Source organism: Ambystoma mexicanum, chromosome 11 (assembly GCF_040938575.1).
Source record: "Ambystoma mexicanum isolate Mex_15411 chromosome 11, UKY_AmexF1_1, whole genome shotgun sequence".
Taxonomy (NCBI): Eukaryota; Metazoa; Chordata; class Amphibia; order Caudata; family Ambystomatidae; genus Ambystoma; species Ambystoma mexicanum.
Genome location: NC_090934.1, coordinates 552880445 through 552904626, shown reverse-complemented (window position 1 = coordinate 552904626; position 24182 = coordinate 552880445). Strand labels below are relative to the sequence as shown.

The 24182-nt window shown below is 49.5% G+C and overlaps 1 protein-coding gene across 2 annotated transcripts in view; it reads left to right on the top strand.

The window, feature by feature from the left end:
- The window catches only part of LOC138503557 (catalase-like), an 833069-nt gene that overhangs the window by 591648 nt on the left and 217239 nt on the right, over positions 1 to 24182 (top strand). For both annotated transcript variants that reach the window (XM_069623378.1, XM_069623377.1), the window contains exon 10: positions 22830 to 22960. In XM_069623378.1, the coding sequence (XP_069479479.1) occupies positions 22830 to 22960 (131 nt within the window). The remainder of the gene's footprint in view (positions 1 to 22829; positions 22961 to 24182) is intronic.

Below are 24182 nucleotides of genomic sequence, written 5' to 3'. Positions count from 1 at the left end.
CCATATTACTTTTCCACCACCAGAACTAAGGTGGGGTTTGTCATAGCCCATCTTAAATAAAACTACACAGGGGGTGAAGCAAGGATGCCCTCTAGCAGACACTCTATTCAAACTTTTCATCTCAGATCTACCCGAAGCTTTTGCTCAAACGAGATGCTTTCCCCCAAAAAAAACGGCACACACGTAACACATATAATCTATGCGGACGACATAGTGTTGCTTGATTGCACCGAAATAGGCCTACAACGATCACTAACAGCTTTGCAAACCTATCTAACAGAAAACCATCTAAGGATAAATGCAAATAAAACGCAAGTGATGGTCTTTGGATCAGGAAATAACTTAAGAAAACCGAGGTTTAACTGGCATATCAATAAAGAAATACTAGCTAGAACAGAAGCCATCCGATATCTGGGTGTTTCATTCAATGGATCAATCAGAGAGTGGAGCTGGATAAACGAAATCACCCAGCGGATGAAAATGTTTGCTCTACAAGGTCGCAAATTACATTTAAATTACGGGAAATTTTCACTCCAACCCGTAACGACTTTTTACTTACAGAAAGTGATCCCAGCAATATGTTTTGGGAGTGAAACAGGGTGGAATATCAGAGCAAGCCTATGGGCTCAAGTTGAAGGTTGCTTTTGGCGCAAAGTCCTCCAACTACCACAATGTGTCTCAATGGTGGCTGTGAGACACGAACTTGGCCTTGACTCCTTGCACTCTACCCTACAATGGAAATCCATACTACTGTTGAGAAAAATCAGAATGGTGCCGGTAGCAACTGCTTACACAATCTTGGCTAATAAAATAACTGACGCATCTGCATCTATGCTAAAAAACTGGGAAGAAAATCTATTAAGCATCCTGGAAGAAGCAAACATAAAAATGCCTCTGGTGCTACGGATGCCAAAACAGACAAAAACAAAATTCATGCAATCCAAGTGGATTAAAAATGCGGAAAGGCGAGCAACACTATCCACTGGACTAGACCTTGGACCGTGTGAACAGGAAAGAGGTAACTTACCGAAATACCTGGCCAAATTTCCCTCTCAATATCATCGAAATCAATTTTTAAGGCTTCGCCTTAATTTGTCCAACACCAAGCTATATAAAAGAAGAATAAAAGATCCCATGACTATTGACGCAACCTGTCGCTTCTGTAAGCAGGAACCTGAATCTATTAAACACCTCATAATCGAGTGTACACAAATTACTGAACAGCGTACCCTCCATCTCGAACGTTATGCCCCTAAAAACGGCAATATGGAAGAATGGTGGTCGTATCTGATAACGGGAAGAAATGTACAACTAACCTGCAACGTGATTAACTTTATGGACATGATACTGACATAAACTATTGGAAATCATCAGCTCGCCAAAAACATGGTTAACTTCAGACGATCCAATATGCCCACGCTTGCCTAATTCAAGGGAAAAATGGAATAATAGCATGACGTGGGCTGGGGATTGTAACTGAATTGAATGTGACAAAAAAGTTTGTTTTTCTTTACAAAACTAAAGTCAATAAAATAAAAAATAAAAAAAATAGCCCATCTTACTGGCAATGCCCTGGCCTGGGCTACACCACTGGTCTCAGCAGGATATCTCTTGTTGGACAATTATGATGGGTTTATCAAGGCCTTTAAGGAGATGTTAGATCGCCCTGACCAGGTGTATACTGCACAGGAAAGGCTGCTGGAGTTCCGCCAAGGATATCAGGATATGTTATCCTATGTTACCAGATTTAAACAGCTTGCCAAGGAAACGAGGCGTGCTTTACCCTGTTTGGTCGTGGCCTCAATGATGAAGTAAAGGATGAGCTAGCCAGAATTGCCCATCCAAGTTCTTTCCAGGCCCTTATGGATTTGTCCCTGCAAATTGACTTCGGAAACCAAGAAAGAAAGGCAGAAAGAAAGAGAACGCGAAACTCCCCTCCCAAGATCTCTCCGTTCACTCCTACCACAAAGTAAAACCCTCTTGCTGAACCCGAACCCATGCAATTGGGAGCGATGAGAGGCCCTATTTCAAGCCAAGAGAGAAGCCGCAGATTTGACAGTGGATTGTGCATGCACTGTGCCTCAGACAAACATCTGGTTAGGAATTGTCCCATAGCACCACCCAGGTGTTCGGGAAACGTCAGCTCCCAATCCTGAATGGAGCCCAGCTTCGGGAGACCAAGGACCGCTCCATCCCTCCGATCCTGGATCCTTCATCAAGATGCAACCTGGTAGTCCTTGAGGTTACTCTACTCCCCTGTGAGTACCACAGACAGTACTGGCTTTGGTTGACTGTGGCGCTATGGGTATATTTATGGACGACCAATGGGCATTCAGGCATGATATACCCAGAGAACAAAAGGATATCATTCAGACAGTAGAGGGTATTGATGCCCCCCCCCTGTCCTCGGGACCGAGCTTACAGTTCGACATAATCAGAGCCGCACACTATCCAGTGGTCCTGGGCATAACCTGGTTAAAAAAGTATAATCCATACATCAACTGGTCTGCCGGCTCTTTATTTTTGGGCTCTGAACATTGCCTATCACACTGTTTAACGTCTGTTACAATCCAGACGTATCCAAGGTCGACCAGAGGACTAATTCTTCTCTTTCCATCTTCAATATCAATCATGTACCTGAGATCTACCAGCAGTTCTCTGACGTTTTCCCCTCTGCCATCAAACCCTGCCTCCACATCGGCCAGAAGATTGCGCCATTGATACCGAGGAGAATGCTATAATTCCCTTTGGCAGGATGTTTATTCTATCAGAACCTGAAAAGAAGGCCCTACGAGAATATTTGCATACCAACCTTGCTAACGGCACCATCCTTCCTTCCAAGTCCCCTGCAGGGGCATCCTTATTGTTTGTACCCAAGAAAGACACAAAGGAGCTACAACCCTGTCTAGATTACAGGGGTCCAAACCAATGTACCCAGAAGGACAGATACCCTTTACCACTGATATCTGACATCTTGGAAGCTCTCAGAGGTGCTGTGATTTTCACCATGTTGGACTTGAGACAGGCCTACAATCTGGTGCGAATAAAGGAAGGCGATGAATGGAAGACCGCCTTTCGAACACCATTTGGACATTTTGAGTATCTGGTCATGCCTTTTGGACTCTCCAAAACCCCAGCTGTGTTCCAACGGTTTATGGATCGGGTTTTTTCGGACATGCTGTTCCTCTCTGTTATTGTGTAATTGGATGACATTCTGGTGTACTCCAGGAACCCAACACAGCATCAGGATCATGTCACTGCCGTGTTACAATGACTCAGAGAATATCACCTATTAGCCAAACCGGAGAAGTGCACATTCCATGTTTGAACGGTACGTTACCTAGGATTTGTTTTGAACGCCCAAGGGGTGGCTATGGACCCTGCCAAAATCGAAGTCATCACATGTTGGCCAGTCCCCTGCTCAGTAAAACAAGTACAATCCTTCCTGGGCCTTGCAAACTTTTACAGGAAGTTCATACCTCCCTTTTCAGCCATTGTTCAACCAATTGTGAGTCTACTCAAGAAGAACATGCCCTTTTTATGGACCTCTTCTCAAGAAGCCGCCTTTATTAAACTTAAGGAAATGTTCACTCATGAACCCATCTTGAACCCATCTTGATACAGCCTGACGTTACAAGGCCCTTTCTGGTAGAGACAGACGCCTCTGAATATGCGATAGGCGCGGTGTTGAAACAACAAGCCCAAGATGGGCTCGAACATCCTGTGGCTTGCGTATCCCGGACCTTGCTCCCATGTGAAACACATTATTCAGTTCTAAAAAAAGAACTGCTTGCCATTCGTCCAAGCCTTTAAAGACTGGGCGTCATCTCCTCCTGCTACTCAACCGTACAAGTGCGAACAGATCACAGGAATCTACAACTCCTTCAATCCATGGAATGCCGGAACAGTCGACAAGCACGATGGGCCTTTTTCTTTGCTCAATACCAATTCCAGATATCTCATATTCCAGGGAACTCAAATGTCATCGCAGATTCCTTGTCCAGACATCCTGACTACCCTACTCAGGTAAGGCCCACCCTGCCTAAAATGTTTCCCAGCACTGTGTTCATCGCTCAAGCATCTGACATCTTGGAGTCCATTAAGAATGAGACTACAACCTCTGACCTTTGGAAGGACTTCCAAGGACACATCCCTGGGGTCTTAAGTTCAAGGATGGATTCCTTTTTCGGGAATCCCAACTAGTTATACCTACCCAGTCGTTACAGCAGCGCATATTACACCTATGCCATGACACCTATTACTCTGGACATTGTGTGGTCAGTGGTACCCTTCTTTCCATTCAAAGAAACTTCTGGTGGCTCAAGATGCTGAAAGATGTTCAGATGTATGTCCGGGCATGTGCTGTCTGCAACCAGAACAAGACAGATAGTAGAAAACCAGCAGGACTACTTCTCCAACCAGCTCCTCCTTCCCGGCCCTGGGAAACCATAGCTACGGATTTCATTGTTGATCTTCCCCCTTCCAGGGGACATACAGTCATAATGGTAACCATCAATCTCTTTTCTCACATGGCTCACTTTACACCATTATCTAAATTGCCTTCGGCCCCAGAAATGGCCGGACTCTTTGTAAAACACATTTTCCGTCTTCATGGGCTGCCATCTAAAATCATCTCTGATCATGGACCTCAGTACATCTCCAGGTTTTGGAAAAACCTTTGTAAGGTGTTAGGAATTCAACGAGCGCTTTCATCTGTATACCATCCCCAGACCAACAGCATTACAGAAAGGGTAAACCAGACCCTTGAACAGTATCTACGCTGTTTTTCCACCAAGGTTCAGGATGACTGGTCTGTTCTCATACCAGTCGCAGAATTCAAACCAGCCGTGAGACCGTTTTGGACACTTCCTTGGGGATGTGCTTGTCACCCAAGCTGAGGGCTCATCACATTCTTCAGATGGTCACAAAATTTCAACAAGCCCAGAGTCTTCCGGCTTTCGAATTCTTAAGGTTGCTCGGCCTCATGGCGTTCTGCATTTTCCTGGTGCCAGAGGCCTGCTTGAGAATGAGATCCCTTCAGTGGGCTCTACGAACTCAATGGTCCCAGTTCTCGGGCAGGATGTTGGATCTCCTTCATGTTCCATTCTCGGTCTCGCAGGACCTCCTGTGGTGGGCCTAAGAGAAAAATCTCATGAAAGGGGAGCCTTTTTGGCAACCATGTCCGGATGTCACGGTAGTGACGGACGCTTCCCTGACAGGGTGGGGAGCTCATGCCGACGATCTATCCATCAGCGGTCGTTGGTCTCCATCGGAGTCCAGACTTCACATCAATCTTTTGGAGCTGAGAGCAGTAAGGCTAGTGCTGAAGGATTTCCTGCCGTCTATTCGGGGGGAAAATGTCCCGATAATGACGCACAACACAGTGGCGATGCATTACCTCAACAAGAGAGGAGATCTAGGGTCACTACCTCTGTGCAGGGAGGCAATGCTGCTCTGGTTCTGGGCAATAAGCGAGGGTATGTCCCTTTCAGCGATTCATCTGGCCGGCACAGAGAACATGATGGCGGACTCTCTGAGCAGGCAGAACGTGGTCTCCCACGAGTGGGAGCTAGCTCAGGAAGTCCTTCAAGAGATCTTCGCCCTTTGGTGAACCCTGCATATGGACCTGTTCGCGACCCGTGCCAACCCGAAGTGCGAAAGTTACTGCTCAAGGGAATTTCCTCCGAGAGGAGCTCTAAGAGACATGTTCATCGTGGAGTGGCTCTTCGCGCTACTGTATGTGTTTCCTCCGATCCCCGTCATCCCTCAAGTTCTCAGGAGGTTGGGACAGTTCGGGACCCACATGATCCTCATTGCTACGGATTGGGTCAGGAGAGAGTGGTACCCAAACCTTCTGGACATGTCCATCTGTCCTCCAATGCGTCTTCCCCAAAGAGAGGATCTTCTCTCACGAGAGGGAGGTCAGGTTCTCCATCCAGAGCTCAAGACTCTCAACTTTCACGTTAGGTTTCTGAGAGGTTTAGATATAGGAATTGGTACCTCCTGGGTTAATGTGATGGAGGTGTAGCTTTCGGCTAGGCGGCCCTGAACAAGTCCCTGTACCGTTGCCGGTGGCGTAAGTTTTGGTGCAGAGGAAAGAATGTGGATCCTTTTCAGTGTTTGATTCCGGAGGTTCTCTCCTTCTTGCTTTCTTTGTCCCACAGGGTTCTTCAGGTGGGCACCATTAAAGGTTATTTGGCAGTGCTGTCTATCTCTAAGCACTCTTCAGAGGAATGTTCTTATTTTAAAATTCCACTGATCACTCCGTTTTTAAAAGTACTCCTGTTAAAACTGTTTTCCTAGTTGCAGTTACGTCTGCTAGACGAGTGAGCGAGTTGCAGACACTTTCTTCTAAGCCACCCTTTACTTTGTTCCACAAGGACAGGGTTGTATTGAGTACGTCCGTCCTTTCTTCCTAAGGTTGTGTCAGAATTTCATTTGAGTCAGAAGTTGGTACTTCCTGCATTCTATCCTCCTCCTCATCCTAGTAAGGAAGAGGAGCGACTCCATAGGTTGGATCATAGAAGAGCCTTGAGCTTTTATCTCTCCAGAATGGCCAGACTCAGAGTGGACGACCAGCTCTTTGTGGGGTATACTAGACACTGTTTAGGACAGACTGTTTCTGAGCAGACCTTGTCTAGGTGGATTATCCTCACTATTTCAGAATGCTACCTGTTGGCTGGTAAAAACCCTCCTGAGGGTTTGCGGGCTCATTCCACCAGGGGCATTGTTACTTTGACATCCCTCCAGAGGGGTGGGCCGGTGAAAAATATCTGCGACGCTGCAACGTGGTCTTCTATACACACGTTTGTTAAGCATTACTCCCTGGATACTTCCCATGCTCAGGATGTTGCCTTTGGGAAGGCAGTGCTTTAGTCTGCCATTTAATTGGGTTTGTCTAAATTCTTTTCCCTCCTCCAATCATTGTTACTGCTTTGAGAGTCTGTCATACATGAGGAATACGTTGGAGGACACAATCCATTTGAAGAACAAGTTACTTACCAAACTAGTAACGTTCTTTCAACTGGATGTTCCTCTTAACGTATTCCTCATCGCCCTCCCAGTCTACCCCTCTAAAGAATTTCCCATGCCTTTACAGTTTACGTCCCGCAAGGCTAAGTGCAGTCGATGCTGGGTTCTGGGCATGTGGGCCACACATTGTGAGGGGGCAAAACATGAACTGAGGCTACGGGCGCCGTGCATACTACTTATAACATCCAATGACGTCACCCCCGATGGAGACCTTCGAGGGACATCGACCCGACGCCATTGACGCAAGGACGCCCTCTGCCGAAAAAATTTCCGAAGCAGCACAGATGTGGACATTGCATGTCGTAGATGAGGAATACGTTGGAGGAACATCCAGTTGAAATAGCGTTGCCAGTTTGGTAAGTAACTTGTTCTTCTGCACTATAACTAAGATGGGAGTAGTCTCAACCATAAAACGATAAACAAACCAGCCCTAGTGGAGTCTGTCAAATCAAAATGGCCTATACTAACAAAAACCTAATGTCTGCCCTATCTCTTGTACAAAAAGTGTAAAAAGGAAAAGTCGGTGTTCAAATGATAATGTGGTTGAACCAGCTCTCCTCCCCACGTTAGGCCTCAAAAGGTAAGGCGATCCTTGTAGGCAGGATGGCACACTCTGGTTCAGCTTCCAACACAGTATACTGGTCACAACCGTGGATTGAGGCCCACCTGGCCTTTGACATTTAAAGTCCTTTCTCTGGCTTTAAAAATAATGTTTCAAGAAAAACATTTGCAGAGGTCCCCCTCTGCTGGGCTCAGACCTCTCGCGATACAGTTCACAAAATGTTTCAAGGGGGCTCCCTTCTCCGAGCTTAATATATATCGGGTCTCCCTCAATCAGGCTAGGACCACTTTCGGATGTCGAAGTCTTTCGATATGCAAGGCTTTCTTTATAGACCACCGCAATACAACTTCGATTCAACGTTCACTATTTAATTTCACTCTTGCTGTTTGTTCGCCGTCTAGCTTCAAACAATGCACCTTTCAGAGAGACTTTAGAATGGGCTACTTTCTTTCACCGGACCACTCCGTTACTTAGTATCATTTATCTTGCAGCTGTATTTCACTTTAAAGTTCATTCACAGGTCTGCCTTTCTTAGCGTTTCATCCACACGCGTGCAGCCTTCACTTGTGATATGATGTAGCTACTTCATTCCCTTTAACACACACCAGTCACTCAGGTTGCTTGCCAACTCACTGGCTGTGTGCGCTTGCTTCTTGTTTGGCGTTTCCCGATCTTGAGTGAAGGTTACTATCACATGCTTGACCTCGCCTCCCCAACTCTTCTGTTCACCCGGTATGTTTGCTGGCGTCCTTGAAACACAATGCAATCTTTACTTGTGGGATCTGGCCTTACCACGTGTCTTTCCTGGCCTGTCGGAGGCAACAACCTCCAATAGGGAAGGCTTGCAGTTTTTCGGCCCGCTACTCTCGTCCCTTGGTCTGTTGCTCTGCTCCAGTAGGTGTACCTTTGTCCCGGAAGTTCTGCTTGTTCTCGTGTTCCGCCTTGTTTAGAGTGTGTCTTTAGGTGTTGCCTTTTATTTGTGTGAGGAGAGCTATTTGGTATCATGTGTGTGCACTTAGGGTAAAGTGCCTGACTGCGCCTGAGCCGATTAACGGGATATGTCCAGTACAGTGTGAGAGAGTTAGTCTGGTTTCTCTCAGACACCCTCTTCCTCGGCCCAGTGTTTGTGTAAAAAGGGGAGGGGGGGGTTGGGACTTTGGAAAATCCTAAAAAAATAAGATGGGTTAGATGAACAAAATAAGGGTGAATACTGCTTCTCGCCATCGGCTATCTCACCCCCACTCCCCTCACACAGGTGATCCTCCCGCACTGGTCCACCCCCAGGGGCTGGATCCAAAGGCGATGACCGCGCCATGGCCACCTGAGAGAGAGATCCCCGGGGATTAGCGGGTGGGATATGATATGATATGATATGATATGGTATTTGTAACGCGCCTATACACAGGTGTTTCAAGGCGCGACGAGGCAGGGAGGGGAGGGACAAGGGGAGACAGACAACGATCCTACTAGGCCAGGTGTCATTCAGATCGCGCAAGTGCAGGGGTGGGGGAGGGGGAAAAGTGCAAGTGGAAGGGGAGGGGGGGAAGTGCAGTACAAGGTAAGTGGCGTAAAGTAATAAATAAATAAATAGGGCCAGCTGGTGGCAAGTGCGAGGTAAGTGCAGAGCAAGTGCTGGGGAAGGGGGGGGCTGTAGGGATACAGAGACAGTCCCGCAGTGCAAAGGGGTTCCAGGGCATCAGTGCAAGTGGAGAGTGGCTGGGCCCAGGACCGAGGCCGTTTAGAGTGGTCCAGTTGCAGGATCAGTGCAGTTTCAGTGAAGAATTAATTAGCTGTTCAGCAGGGGAGAGGGAGAGAGAAAGCAGAAGCAAAGAGGAAGGTTTTGAGGTGCTTCCGGAATCAGAGATGGTTCTCCTCAAGTTTCAGGGAGGCAGGAAGGCTGTTCCAGAGGGAGGCCCCTGCCGCGGAGAGAGATCTACCCCCAGCTCGATGCTTCGAGAAGCGGCTAACCCTGAGGGAATTGGAGGCGGATGAGCGAAGGGCTCGGGAAGGAAGATATTTGGGAAGAGAGAGTTGAAGGTATTTAGGACCCAGGCCCCAGAAGGCCTTGTGGACAATGCAGAGGGTTTTGAACTTTATCCTCGCAGCCACTGGGAGCCAGTGTAGAGATTTCAGTCCTGGAGAGATACGGTCCCTGGGCTTGAGGCCAAGGACAAGTCTCGCAGTTCTGTTCTGGATGAGTTGCAGAGGGCGGAGAGTGGAGGCAGGCAGGTTAAGATAGAGGCTGTTACAGTAGTCCAGCTTCGAGAGAACCAGGGCTCGGGAGACAGTGAGCTTCTGGGGGAAGGAGAGGAAGGGAAGAATACCTCTGAGGAGGTGCAGCTGGTAGTGTGACCTCTTGGCAACGTCAGAAATATGAGGAGAGAAGGAGAGTGTGGAGTCGAAGATGACCCCAAGGTTTTTTGCCTTGCCGGTAGGAGCAGGGAGGGGGTCAAGGGAGGCAGGCCAGAGAGCTGCAGGGAAGGAGGGAGTGGGAGTACCGATGAGTAGAATCTCAGTCTTACTGGCATTAAGGCAGAGGTCATTGGCGGCACACCATTCTTGGATAGCAGACAGACAGTCAGAGATGAGGGAAGGAGAGGGGGAGGCTGAGGGTAGCCTGAAAATGAGCTGGGTATCGTCCGCATAGCACTGGAAATTAGGGCAGAGAGCGACGATGCGGTGGGCAAGGAGTGCCAGATACTGGTTGATACCCTCTGGTTTCTCACAGTGGCCAGCAGAGATTTCATGTGGAAGATGAATATCATTTTAACAAACATACAAAAAATGTGCTTATACAATACAGGCATCATTTAATCCAACACAATAGTCAATTGATGTTAACAGTTATTCTAAAAAAAATCAAGGGCTAATTTCTGATACTTAATTCAAGATCAATTACATCCAGACTCATACAACCACATTATTACAATTACAGGAGATGTTTGGCCACAGCAGGGATTTGCCATTTGATTGCAAAGCTATCAAGGGGGCGTGACCAAGCACCATGTCGTGAAGACGCGCACATCAAGCGGTCCTGTGGCGATCCGGCCTCTGATCCTTATGTAAAGGGTGCAAGATCCTGATTTTGCCCCAGATTGCTAGATGCGGGTTACGCTGCTCGGTAGCCCATTCCTCGATGCGCTTGGCGGAGCGCAAGTGTCACCTACCTGGGGTACCTGCCTTGGTCTTGCGACCCCATAGGCCCCCTACAAGATGGCCACCAGAGTTCGATTTTGCCGGGGCTAGGGCTGTAGCAAACATACAGCAGCTGCACGGCAGAAGACTGATGGCTGAGATGCTGTGCGGGCTGATGCCCTGATGCGGTGTGCAGCTGCAACCTGCACCACCGCCGGAGCGGATATAGCCTCTGCTGGACCGAGGCTCTGCTGAGAGCTGCAACGGGGGCTGAGGAGCGGAGTGTGTGACCGCGCTGACGGCAGCCCAGGCAGGCGCAACAGGTGGGTCCTGATCCTCTGTGTGATGGGTCTCGGGATTCCTGATCATCACACTATCCTCGCCTCTTCCGCATCACCCACCCTCCACCTGATGACTGTATATTTGAGCCTGGGGGGCTATGACGTCCATCCGGGCGTGGTGAAGTGCAATCTGCCGACTGTGCTGAGTCACTGCTCACTGTGCACTGCCCCAGTGCACCCCAGATCATCCTCAAAGCCAGTAGCTGTGCATAGTCAACATTGTAGAACAGTGGGGACTCTCCTTGTCTTCTAGGTCCTGTAAAATGCTGCTTGCAGTCGGATAGGCCCTGTATGGTTTGCACTAACTGTCTACACTGCAATGTCTGGACCACCGGAACCTGCCGCACCTGGGTCTTAGATGGGAGACCCAGGAGTTTTGATATTTGGGGATTCACATTCTGCACTCGACTTAGAAGATGCATTTGCGTAATACTGTCAGGGCTTTTGGAGTGACGGGATCCATGGGTTTCTGGTCTCAGCTCCCTTATTGTTAGGGCAAGTCGCAATCATAAAAATGATCGTACTGTCTCGCCTACTCTACTCTTTTGCTAATGAGCAATTCCTTATCCCTGAAGTTTTTCTCAGAAGGCTGACTCTATCTTCAGGGACTTACTCTGGGGGTAGGTTGCCGCAGTATCGCATTATCCACTCTGTTACCGGAGCCACAAAGACAGGGGTGTACGGCTCCTGTGGCTCGAACTTTACCACATAGCAGCGAAATTGAGATCTGTTGCAGGCTGGTTAGCGGATTAACCTCTGTAAGACGCTGGGCTCATGATATTGGACATTACACCAGCTACATTGAAAGAAGTGCTGTGGATTGACGAGAAATGCATTGACGTTTTGCCCCACATGCTAAGGTTGGGTAGACAGATATGGGCCAGGACATCCCGTCTGCTTAGGCCTGGTGATGTTTATTCCCCTCATCTGCGCTTGGTGCCAACATCTGCCATGACAGCAGCAATCTCCTGGTGGTTAAGCAGTGGGAGGAGGATGGTGTATCTGTGTGGGGGGATTTGTATGAGGGAGGGGACTTTAAAGCCTTTGTGACACCTGAAGTTGGCCAAGAGGAAATAGCCTGACTGGCCGGCAGGACCAAAGCCCTGAAAGATACTGACGCTACTGTATTGAGGATGCCTGGAAACCAGTATCCCGACTATACAGTGGTCTCCTATATGCGGCAGGTACTGGTAGCTTAAGAGCTAGAACAGCTTACGAGTCAGACTTTGGGCTAGAATTGGAAGATAAGCAGTGGGAAACTGCGTACTCTTCGTTTAGCACATGTCTAGGAATGCGTGATAGAGAATGCTGCAGCTCAATGTGCTACAACGAACATACATAACGACTGCCAGGATTGCCAGATTTAATAGCTGAGTGTTGCCTGACAGTCCGTGGTGTGGGAATGCTCCTGCTGACCTGCTCCATGTTTTGGAGTAGCTTGAAGGGGCAGGCTCTCTGGAGCTATGGTCAATTCATGCTTGATAGAGCCGGCATAACTAGATTCAAGTAGTCACCTGCTGAGTGCTTGTTGGGAATATATGGTAGGCCACATAGAGTGAGGCATGTAATTAAACTGATGGATCTGGCATCTGTCCTTGCAAAAAGAATTGTGCTTGATTGGAAACAAGTGGGTGGCCCGAATCATTTATTGTGGATGAAAGACATTCATCGGTGGAGCACTACTGAGACTGTAGTGCAGTGCAGAGCCAGGCAGGCGGGTTTAAGGGAATGCAACACCAATATGGAGGCCTGGAATGCGATCCTCATAGCTATGTTTGGCCCTTCTGAAAACAAGCCTCTATGATTTTTTCAACTCCTTTTAAGTTGCTTTGCTGTGTGATGGAAATTGTGTGGTTGCTCTCCCTTCTTGAGTGGTGCCCTTAGCCCATGCAGATAGTGGCAGCCTTGGTAGTCCTGCCCCAGCCCCTTCTACTCCTGCTGTTGGTTGTTGGTTTTGTCACTGTTCAATCTGTATCTTGGTACTATGACCTCCTGCCATTCCTCCTGTATGATGATGATGCTTGTATGCCAATAAACAGATTTTAAAATAAATTAATCGAAAAGCTATCAAAATCTTAATTCGAAATTCAAGCAACTCCAGGGCTCCTGGCGCAGATGGTTTATCCAATCTTACATATAAAGAATTATCCTCTATGTGGGCTACACTTCTTAATGAATTGTTCTTTAATTTCTTGGAAATGCATACAGTTCCTGAAGCCTGTTGGAATTCACACTTAGTGCTGCTCTTAAAAAAAGGAGACAGACTTAATCCAGATGATTATCGGCCAATTGCTTTTTTAGATGTCAGTAGCAAACCTTTCACCTCCATATTATTGAAAGAACTTGAAACATGGTCAACAAATCCTGGCAGACTGCAACAAAAACTCACACTAGCTTTCAGAGAAAGACTGGTACAACATTAAATGGTTTTGTTACAACTTGCCTTCAAAGATCGAAATGGCAGAAAGGTGCTTTCCCCAATTTCTGCTACATTTATTGATATAACGGTTGGTTTTGACTAGGTTAATCAGGCTTGGCTATTGGCTAAGCGTGCAGCATAGGGGTTGACTGAAGGCCTACTCAGTATGCTGATATTCCTCGATAGCGACACCACAATCCAGGCCAGATTGAACCACTCAGGGTTGCTTACCTCTGCCTCTTTAATCTTTGCTCTCTGATATAAGTATAACTTTGGAGAAAACAGCCTTCATTTCACAGCCAATTTCAACTGCAGATTAAATAATTATTTTTTACCATACTCAAATTGGGCTTCAACACATGTTAAATTCCCTCCAATATTACATGATGGTGAATGATCTAACAATCCAATAAAATTTAAGATTATTAGATTTTCAAACACCAGATGCAAAGTAGGGTTTTAATAGAAGGTCGATACATATAAACTGGATGTAGTTAGTGATCTTATTTATCTGGGTTACTATGGCCCTCATTAAAACCCCGGCGCTAAACCATGGCGCTATTAGCACCATGGTTGGTGCCGGTGTTGTAACGAGTCCGCCATGGTGGAATGGGGAAATACTGCCCCATTCTAAAGTTGGCGGGGCGGTAATTCCCCATGCCGCCATGGCCCTTCCCCATTCCCATTTTTGCCCCATAGGGCTCAATGAGACTGGGGCAGGCGCTAATTACGGCACCGTAAATTACGGTGCCGTAATTAGCTCCTAGGTCCCTTTGCGGGTTGGTTTTTTAACGCCTGCTAAAAGCAGGTGTTAAAGTGCCACCCGCAAAGGGACCTCGTAATCAGGTGTTAAGGGTTTAACGGCGCAGACACCTTTTTCCCGCGCCGTTAACCCCTTAACGCCTGGGTTGTAATGAGGGCCTATATTTCTTGCAATCTGTTTATGAAGCGCATTATGCAAAGCTTGTTGCAAAAACATTTGAAATGAGAAAAATTCATACCAAAATCGTCTGATTTTCATGACTTCCCACAATCAGATTCTATAAGGATTCTATAAGGAAAAGTTTGTGCAAGCACTAATTTATGGTTTGGAATTGGCCTTTTTTGTAAATGAATACAGTGATATAAATTAGGATTATTTTGGAGGAGGGTGCTTCTTCTCCCATCAGTATTATACACTTTGAATTGCACTAAACCATGAATTGGGAGTATCAGCCACATGTTGGCACGATTCAAGACTTGTTAGGACCAATTCTTCACATCTCAGGACTCTCGCTTTTGAAGAGACGTTTAAAAGGAGGGCGAACGCAGAAGTAAGCAAACACCACATACTGTCTCGATTCAGAATTATGCGCAAATGTTTGTTGTCCCAGCCACCTTTTTATTCCTCAAAACCCAGAAACATAATTTATGGCAAACATATCCAAGAACAAGAAAAGAAAGTGTACATATTTCATCAGATGTTCTTTTCTCTTTGATCATTAACAATGTCTACACCCAGCCTCAAGGTGTTTGATAAGTCAGTTGTTGCGTGCAATTTACTATCTAGTGGAAAGTTTACAAAGCCTTGCTTCTCCAGCATGGGGTCTGGCATGGATTCACATGCTCATGAATATTCCCCGTCGTCAGGCTGGGAATCCTCGGTAAAGAAAAAACCAGTATCAGTTTCGTTTCTGATCTGTCTTTCGTAGTAATAACCAATCACTGGTCTCTGCGTCATACTGACCACAGCCAATGACTGCCCTCTACCTAAGCACCGCCTCTGGCAGCCATCTTCAGATTTTTACCGCACGTTCATGTGTTGGGATCCTCGTGCTATTGCTCTCGAGCGTTAGTGCTATTTTTTCGCGCTTTTTCACAAAAACTTCGATTCTTTCGGTCAAAAGAGCCTCAAGCTCCACCGATCCTACATCCGATCAACGGGGACCCGTGTCGGATTCATCTGTGCCCCTCAAGGGTGAAGATTTCGTCGAGCTACACTTCGGAGGACTCCAGAAGCTTCTCAGGCCCGGTCTCGGAGATGGCCCAGGAGAAGGGAAGCTCGACGCCCGGAAAGCTGTTCAGGGCCTGCCCTGGATGCCAGCTGCAGAACGTCTTCAAGGAGGACGAACACTCTTTCTGCCTTTACTGCCTTCATGGGGACAAGACGCACGTGGAGAAGGACTGTGCGTTTTGCGGCAACATGTCGGAACGGACCATGAAGGACCGCCATCAACGTCTCGCCAGCTGGCTGGAGGGTAAGAGCCCGTCTGGCGAGAAGAAGAAGAAATCTGAGCGGTCTTCTAAGACCTTTGAGGGCGCCCCGGCGACGGGGGCCCAACATAAGGCCAAGCACCGCGAGTCCGCTGGCACCGGGAGCGCCGAACGGTCGGGCTCTACGGGCGCCAGGCAGGGCGCACCCTCCCCGGCACCATCAACCACGAGCCAACGCTCTGGGTCGGGTAAGAGGAAGGCCGAGCACCCGGCGAAGCTCCTGGAGAGGCCCCGGTCGAGCTCTAAGGCAGAGGAGGAGCGTGGCAGTGCCCCCTCCCTCAAGGATAAGGCGGTGAGCGCACCTAAGGTGGTGAAGGCCTTGATCCATTCGACCAAGCCCTCTATCGAAACGGTCGCGGCGGCCCTGCCCAGCCTGTGGAGGCTGCACCAGTGGTGGCGGCCTCGGGGCCCAGAATCTCCCTGCCTCCTCGGAGGGAGTCTTCTTTCGTGCCCATCGATAGGACCCCCGTGAAACCCTCCGTGGGGAAGAAGAAGGGGGGGCAGGGCGTCGTCGTAGATTCGGCCTCAACCTCAGAAGAGGAACTGATCGAGGTCTTAAGCCACGGCCTAGGCGTGGAGCAAGACCAGCCCGTCGGAATGGGCCCCGACGCAGGTGACGACGACGACATCGTCGAGGATACCGACGGGGCCCCTGCTCGCCCGTCGGATTCCCCTCTGCCAGCGCCGCAAGACAACTCAGCGGCCATTTTGTTGGCTATACAGTCCTTATGCTCCGAGATAAGGACGAGACTACCGTTACCGACGGAGGAACCTCTCCCGTCGGGGGATCCAGAACCGGGACCTTCTGGTGTTCCCCCTACCAAGAAAAGAAGGATCCATCCACCGCCTCCTTTTCAACCGTCGCGCCCCGTCCAGCCCTCCTCCCCGTCCACCCGAGGGGATGATACGGGGACTGACACGGCAGCGACGGGTACGGACGACGAGGCATACGACGAGGATTTTCCGTCGTCGCCTCCCACCAGGGCTTCTCCGCCCGACGAGATTGGATCGTTCCACTCAATGATCGCCAGGGCATCCGAGCTTTTCCAACTCTGCCCTGAGGAGAAGAAAAAGGAAGGCTTCCTTTACCAACGGCGCGAGGCCAAGAGGAAGACGGTCCTCGCAGTGCCTCTGTTGGACGACATTTGGGATGAGGGCCTTTCCCTCCTCAAGAACCCTTCCACGACGCCAGCGAAAAGAGACCGGTACGAGAAAAAGTACCGGGTCCCGGACTCGGCCCCCCTATGCCTCCGGGCGCAGCCTACCCCGGACTCCGTCGTCTCCGCGGCAGCCAGGAAGAAAGCGGGGGGGGGTGCGGCCTCCATGTCGACTTCCCCGCCGGACGGCGAGGGAAAGAAATTGGATGCCATGGGACGCAGAGTCATCTCGTCGGCGGCGACGACGATTAAAGCGGCCAACGCCTTGGCTATCGTGGCCCGCTACGACAGGGAACTCTGGTACAAGATAGCTCCCCTGCTGGATTTTCTGCCGGACGACAAGAGGGCGGAGGCCCTTGAGATCCTGCAGGAAGGTGAGGTGGCCTCGGACCACGCCATCACCGTGGCGACGGACATCGCCGACACTGGGTTCTGCCAGATGGGCAACGGCGTTTGCCTTCGACGTCGCGGATGGCTCAAGGCTACGGACTTTCGGCAGGACGTCCAGACCAGGGTCCTGGACATGCCCTTCGACGGGAACAACCTGTTTGGGAAGACAGTGGACGATTCCCTTCAGGCCATCAAGGCGGATACTGAGACGGCCCGGGCCCTTGGAGTACTGCAGCAACGGCGGACGCCCTTTCGGAGCGGCGGAGGCAAGGGCGCCTCCAAAGGTTCCGGCGGCGGTTTCGCTTCCTACCGTCAAGCGGCCCGCTCGTCGTCGCAAGAGGCCTACAGAGGACGAGGCAAGTCTGGCGGACCCCGCCGTCGTCGCCAAGGAGGCCAAGGCGGCAAGGCCGCGTCCAAGCAGGATTGAACCGGCCGTGGGGTCGGGCCCCCACCGAAGCACCCCGGTGGGAGGCCGGCTGGCGGGCTTCGTCAGCGTGTGGGAGTCCATCTCCACCGACCGTTGGGTGCTGGACGCCCTGGCCCGGGGCCACGCGCTCGAGTTTCAAAGAAGGTGCCCGCGCGTCCCCCCCGTGGCCAGGAAAGAACTTCACGTCCCTCAACTTCTCCTGGAGGTAAAGGCGATGCTCAGAAAGGGCGCCATCGAACTCGTCCCAAAGAGGCTTCGGGGCTCCGGAGTCTACTCGCGTTACTTCCTCGTGAAGAAGAAGACGGGAGGATGGCGCCCCATCCTGGACCTGCGACGCCTGAACAAGTTCATCAAGGCGCAGAAGTTCCGGATGGTCACCCTCCAGCACGTCCTGGGTCAGCTGGAGGAAGGAGACTTCCTATCGTCGTTGGATTTGGAGGATGCCTACTTCCACATTCCCATCCTAAAGGGGCACCGAAAATTCCTCAGATTCGTGGTCCAAGGGCGTCATTACCAGTTCAAAGCCCTTCCCTTCGGACTACGGTCGGCACCCAGGGTTTTCACCAAGTGCCTCGCACCGGTGGCGGCGCAGCTGCGCCGCGAGGGGATTCACGTCTACCCCTACCTGGACGACTGGCTCATCCGCGCCAAGACGAGGGAGCTCGCCGTGGTCCACACGGCAAGGACCGTCCAACTCCTCACGGACCTGGGATTCTCCGTGAACTACGCCAAATCCCACCTGGTGCCCGCGCAAGTCGCACTGTTTCTGGGAGCGAGGCTCGACACAGTGTCCCTTCTGGCCTCCCCGTCGGAGGAGAGGACCAGGACCATCTTGGGCAAGGTGCAACGGATGTTGGTGGCCGACGCGGCCAAGGTGAGGTCCATCAAGTCCCTCCTCGGGATGATGTCTTCCTGCATCTACCTCATTCCCATGTGCAGGCTCCGGATGCGCCCGTTGCAAGAGTTCCTGGATGCGCGCTGGATCCAGACGACGGGCAGCTTCGAGGAAAGGATCAAGCTCGACGAGAGTTTCCGACGAGCGATACGGTGGTGGGGCACCCGCGCGCATCTGACGGCGGGCATGGACTTCCAGACCCCAGCCCACCAGGTGACTGTGACCACGGATGCCTCCCTAGAAGGGTGGGGAGCGCACACCGAAAATCTGCACGCAAGGGGACTCTGGCTCCCGACGGAGAAGTCCCTGCATATCAACGTCCTGGAGCTCCGTGCAGTGTTTTGGGCCCTCAGGTCCTTCCTTCCGTCCCTCAAGGGCAAGGTGGTGAGGATCTTCACCGACAACACCACCACCATGTTTTACATCAGGAAACAGGGCGGAACCAGGTCCCCAGCGCTGTCCAAGGAGGCGCAGGACCTGTGGCATTGGGCCGTCGCCCAAGGGATTCTTCTGGTGCCGTTTCATCTGGCAGGGATAAAAAACACCATCGCCGACTCACTCAGCAGGGAGCTGCGCTCGTGCCACGAGTGGGAACTACGGCAGGATCTGGTGGATCGCCTCTTCCGACGGTGGGGCACACCCCAGATCGACCTGTTCGCGACGGCGACGAACACCAAGTGCCGGAGGTTCGCCAGCAGGTTTCCCCAGACGAGGAGCATGGGCGATGCTTTCTCGTTCCCCTGGGAGGGCCTGTTCCTCTACGCGTTCCCTCCCTTGCCTCTGCTAATCCGGCTCGTCAACCAGCTCAAGAGGTCACGGTGCAGGATGATCCTCGTCGCACCTGCGTGGCCGAGGCAGATATGGTTCCCGGACCTTCTGGACTTGTCAGCGTCCCCGCCGATCAAGCTGCCGGCGGACGCGGATCTACTCTCCAGGGAAGGAGGCGCCATCCTCCACCACGACCCGAAGTCGCTGAACTTGCAGGCCTGGCTCCTGCAGCGCTAGAGTTTGGAGGATACGACATACCGGCCGATTGCAGAGAGGTTCTTGCAAAGGCCAGTGCGTCCTCGACTCTTAAATGCTACGGACACAAATGGAAGAGGTTCTCTGTCTGGTGCCACGCACAGAAGATTAACCCTCTACGGATTACGGCTCCCCAAGTGCTGCCGTACCTGCTGACGCTGGCCAAAGCTGGTCTGGCACACGCGTCCATCAAGATTCATCTTGCTGCGATCTCCCGATACACCAGAACCACGGGCCGGACGTCCTTGTGGTCTCATCGTCTGGTGAAAGAGTTCATGAAGGGACTGTTCAGATCGTTCCCGCCGGTGAAGGCTCCGGCCCCGGCGTGGGAGCTCAACGTGGTGCTGACCAAGCTCATGGGACCTCCGTTCGAGCCTCTGCACTCGGCCCCGTTGAAGTTTCTATCGTGGAAAACAGCTTTTCTCGTGGCCATCACCTCCGCACGACGAGTGGGAGAGATCCAGGCCCTTTCCTGCAAGGCCCCGTACTTGACTTTCCACGACACGAGGGTAGTGCTCAGGACGCACCCCTCCTTCATGCCCAAGGTACCGTCGGACTTTCATCTCAACGAACCCTTGGTGTTACCTGTGTTCTTCCCGTCGCCTTCGTCGCCGGCTGAGAGGACTTTGCACTCGCTGGATGTAGCTAGAGCGCTGAAGTTCTACGTGGACCGCACGAAAGGTTTTCGGAAGACGTCACAACTCTTTGTGAACTTTGGACCTGTCAATCAGGGGAAGGCTCTCTCGAAGGCTTCCATCTCCAGATGGCTCTCCGGCTGTATCATGTACTGTCACCGGTTGGCAAACCGACCGCTGCCTGGCCGTCCGAGAGCCCATTCCACCAGAGCGATCGCAGCTACCACGGCGTTCCTATCTGGTGTGCCCCTGCTGGACATATGCAGGGCTGCTACGTGGAGGTCGACGCACACCTTCACGAAATTCTACTGCGTCGACCGGGATTCCAGGGAGGAGTCCAGGGTCGGCCAAGCAGTGCTGCGCAACCTGTTCGCCTGAGGTGAGCCTGGTGAGGAGGTAAGATGCTTAATGTTGAGTTGATGTGATGCTTAATGTTGAGCCTTTGCCACCTCCCGTGGTTGTGCATGTGTGTACTGCTATGTATTCTTTATTCATGAGCATGTGAATCCATGCCAGACCCCATGCTGGAGAAGGAACAAGTTACTTACCTGTAACTGTTGTTCTCCAGCATGGGTCTGGCATGGATTCACATGCGAACCCTCCCGCCTACCCCTCTGCGGCTCTTCACTTGGTCATACTGCCACTTCACGTGCTTCCAAATCTGAAGATGGCTGCCAGAGGCGGTGCTTAGGTAGAGGGCAGTCATTGGCTGTGGTCAGTATGACGCAGAGACCAGTGATTGGTTATTACTACGAAAGACAGATCAGAAACGAAACTGATACTGGTTTTTTCTTTACCGAGGATTCCCAGCCTGACGACGGGGAATATTCATGAGCATGTGAATCCATGCCAGACCCATGCTGGAGAACAACAGTTACAGGTAAGTAACTTGTTCCTTCTCAGTACACAAATGACCTTGGCTTGTTGAAAGATACAAGCCTCCCTTCCTTATCTCTTTCTTAACAAGCAGACCCCGGCCAGAGCTCACAGGCACCCTGCATGCTTCCTTCCCCTGTTTTTGTTATGTGCAATGTGAAACTTCATTCCCACACAAACACTTTCCTAACGTGAGTGTATTCCTTCTGCTTTGGCAGCAAGCTAAAATGGCGAAGCTTCTGCTCTAACGTTGAAGACAAAATGGCACCTCACACATTGCTTGCAGTTAAAGTAAAATGTCTAAACACCATTGTTCAGAGGAACACCGTTTTATTCATCTATACTGGAATCCCCAGTGCAATATTTTACAACTAGTGGAGAAGTCTGTGTAAACAGGCTAATGTGCGTAAAGTAAGAAATGTTCAGAGTGTAAACATATTAAGTGGTGTATTTTAACATCATTTATGTTAATAGAAAACACATGTAAAGGATTTTGCTCCTTTTGCATGGAGGAGTAGTAACCTCAAACTAAATCTCACAGAATCCGCTGAAAGTTCAACCTAGCACCTACAGCCAATTGTTGTATCTGCTCCTCCTTGTCTTGGATTCCACTTATGGGCTTTGGACTCAAACATATTATTTTGAGGGATGCCATAGTAATACAATTCACATGTACCATGAGTTGAAGCAGACATTAGATCATTAAATAAAGTAAATTGAAGTCAAATGAAGTGTAAAACGTACATGACGAATATTGTTGATATAATAATACATACCAAGAAATATTACAATGACTAATTACATAATGCATAAGTACATTGAAAATAAAACATTTCATTAATTTTGTTAGAGAAATAGTGTGCTCGTCCTTTCTCCATAGACTTGATTAAAGCTCAGCAGTTAAGGGGGTTAATCAAATACATTTCTTAGTGTATGCAACTTGAAGTATGCTGTCTTGGGCCTTTTTTGCAGCTAACTGTATGTTATCATTGTTGAAATGCACATTTTGTTCACCTGGAACATGAACTTGAAGTCTTATTGTTTTATGCGTAAGGCAACAGCTCCCTCTAGCAGTGATAACAGGTGAGGCAGGGTGGATGGCTTTGGACAAACATACATCTGGCCTTTTATTATAGAGTCTTAGCACTCATGGTGTAGTGAATCTAGCAGTCACGATTTTTTGTTATCCGGTGACTTAAATGCTCACTGTCCAGATGTAGAAAGCAATACAGATGATTTATTCCGTACTGGCAACATAGCTTGTGGTTCTATTAACATACAAAGCCACGTTTGGGCTAAAGACTATTTATGTACAGAATTACTAGTATGATTAGATTTGAATAAAGTATTAGGTATTAAATCATGTAAAGAAAAATGTACTAATATCCTTCATGTTTTGACCACTAATAAAGAAGTGCTTGTACAAAAATCTGAATTGAGTAAATAAATTACTGTGGCATAATGACTTGTGTGAAACTCGTAACACAAACACAGACTACGTTCTGTACAATAATGTAATTCTAATAGATAACAGGATGGGGGTGTCTACTGCTATACCTTAGAAAACTCAGTTTAACCATTTCGTGAAATTGAAGAGAAACCAGCAATGCGTTATTTGTTGTGGCTTTTTCTAACTTTAAGCATTTTAAACTTATGCTATGTGAATGTATTTTTTATATTTTAGGCAGTGCACCAAATTATTATCCGAACAGTTTCAGTGGTCCTCAGTGTCAGCCTATGCAGAAGGAGTGTACCTACAAAGTGTCAGGGGATGTCAGCCGCTGTGAGAGTGTAACTGAGGACAACGTTACTCAGGTAACTGGGGGAGAGTCTGGCAATGTAAACAATAGCCCAATTTCCATCAATAGATGAACAATAGTCTATTTTGGAGTAACACATTTGTGCCACAGCAGCTGCACCCCTTCCTCGATACATTTGGAATGTCATCCCTGGGAAGGGGCGGGATCGGATAACTCACTGTACAGCACTAGATTAAAGAAAAAGGTGTCAGGGTAAATCCGTGGGACACGGCCGTGTAAGCAACTGCCACCAGCATTTGCCTGGACAGCGGTCACGTATTGTGACATGTGAAGTTTGCATTTAGTATAACATGGTTGTTGTTGGGGAAATAGAGGTGAGGGGGAGAATGTTTTGAGCAACCAAAGGCGGGACAGAGGGAGGGATTAGGGACATCTGGATTGTTGGGTTTCACATGGGGAAGGGGGAGGGATGATCTTGAACTGCTTTGTCACATGCGGTTGAGACATGATTATAACTCTGCCGATAAAATACTGAGTCTGAGGGGATGTAGTTTCGACCAAATGTGCATGAAGATATTTTTGGGGCATACTGCCAAGTTTGGCCTTAACACAGATTTGTGATGCCACTTTATAATGCAGCATTAATGTCCTGAAATGAAAAGGGAAGGGGTGAAGATACTAATGTTACAGGAGAAACACTTTGAAGACACCCAATGTATGAATACACCGGTCGAATAGGCAGTAGTTTCCCCAGCATGGAAACAAGGGAACAAATCCTCCTTATCTTTCTCTGTTGCAAGCGGTACCTTCCTCACACCTTCTTGTAGGGAAGAAAAAGCACTGCACAGTGTTGAAAAGAAGGTCTATCTGAATAGTGCCCTTCACCTCTGCCAGACAAACTGTGAGGCAATCCTGGCAGGGAAGGGAGATGGGAGAATTCACTGATGATCTGCAAGATGACACAAGGGAGCAATTCCTCGCTGGATGGCGGGATGTTAAACAAGTGGCACTTGGCTTGCTGGAATCAGCGGAGGGAAATGTGAGCACAGGGTTCAGGGGTATGTGCATAGGGCTAGACCTATGCAGGATGGCCTGGTTGAAAAGCACAAAGCCACTAACAAAAGTGCAAGAGAAATTTGGAGGATTGCCCTTTGATGGGCTCATGCTGTTCCATCCCAGTACCGACGAGGAGCTGACAAAGAAAAAGGCTCACTCCCTCACGACTAAATGTTTCTCCAGCATGGGGTCTGGCATGGATTCACATGCTCATGAATCCT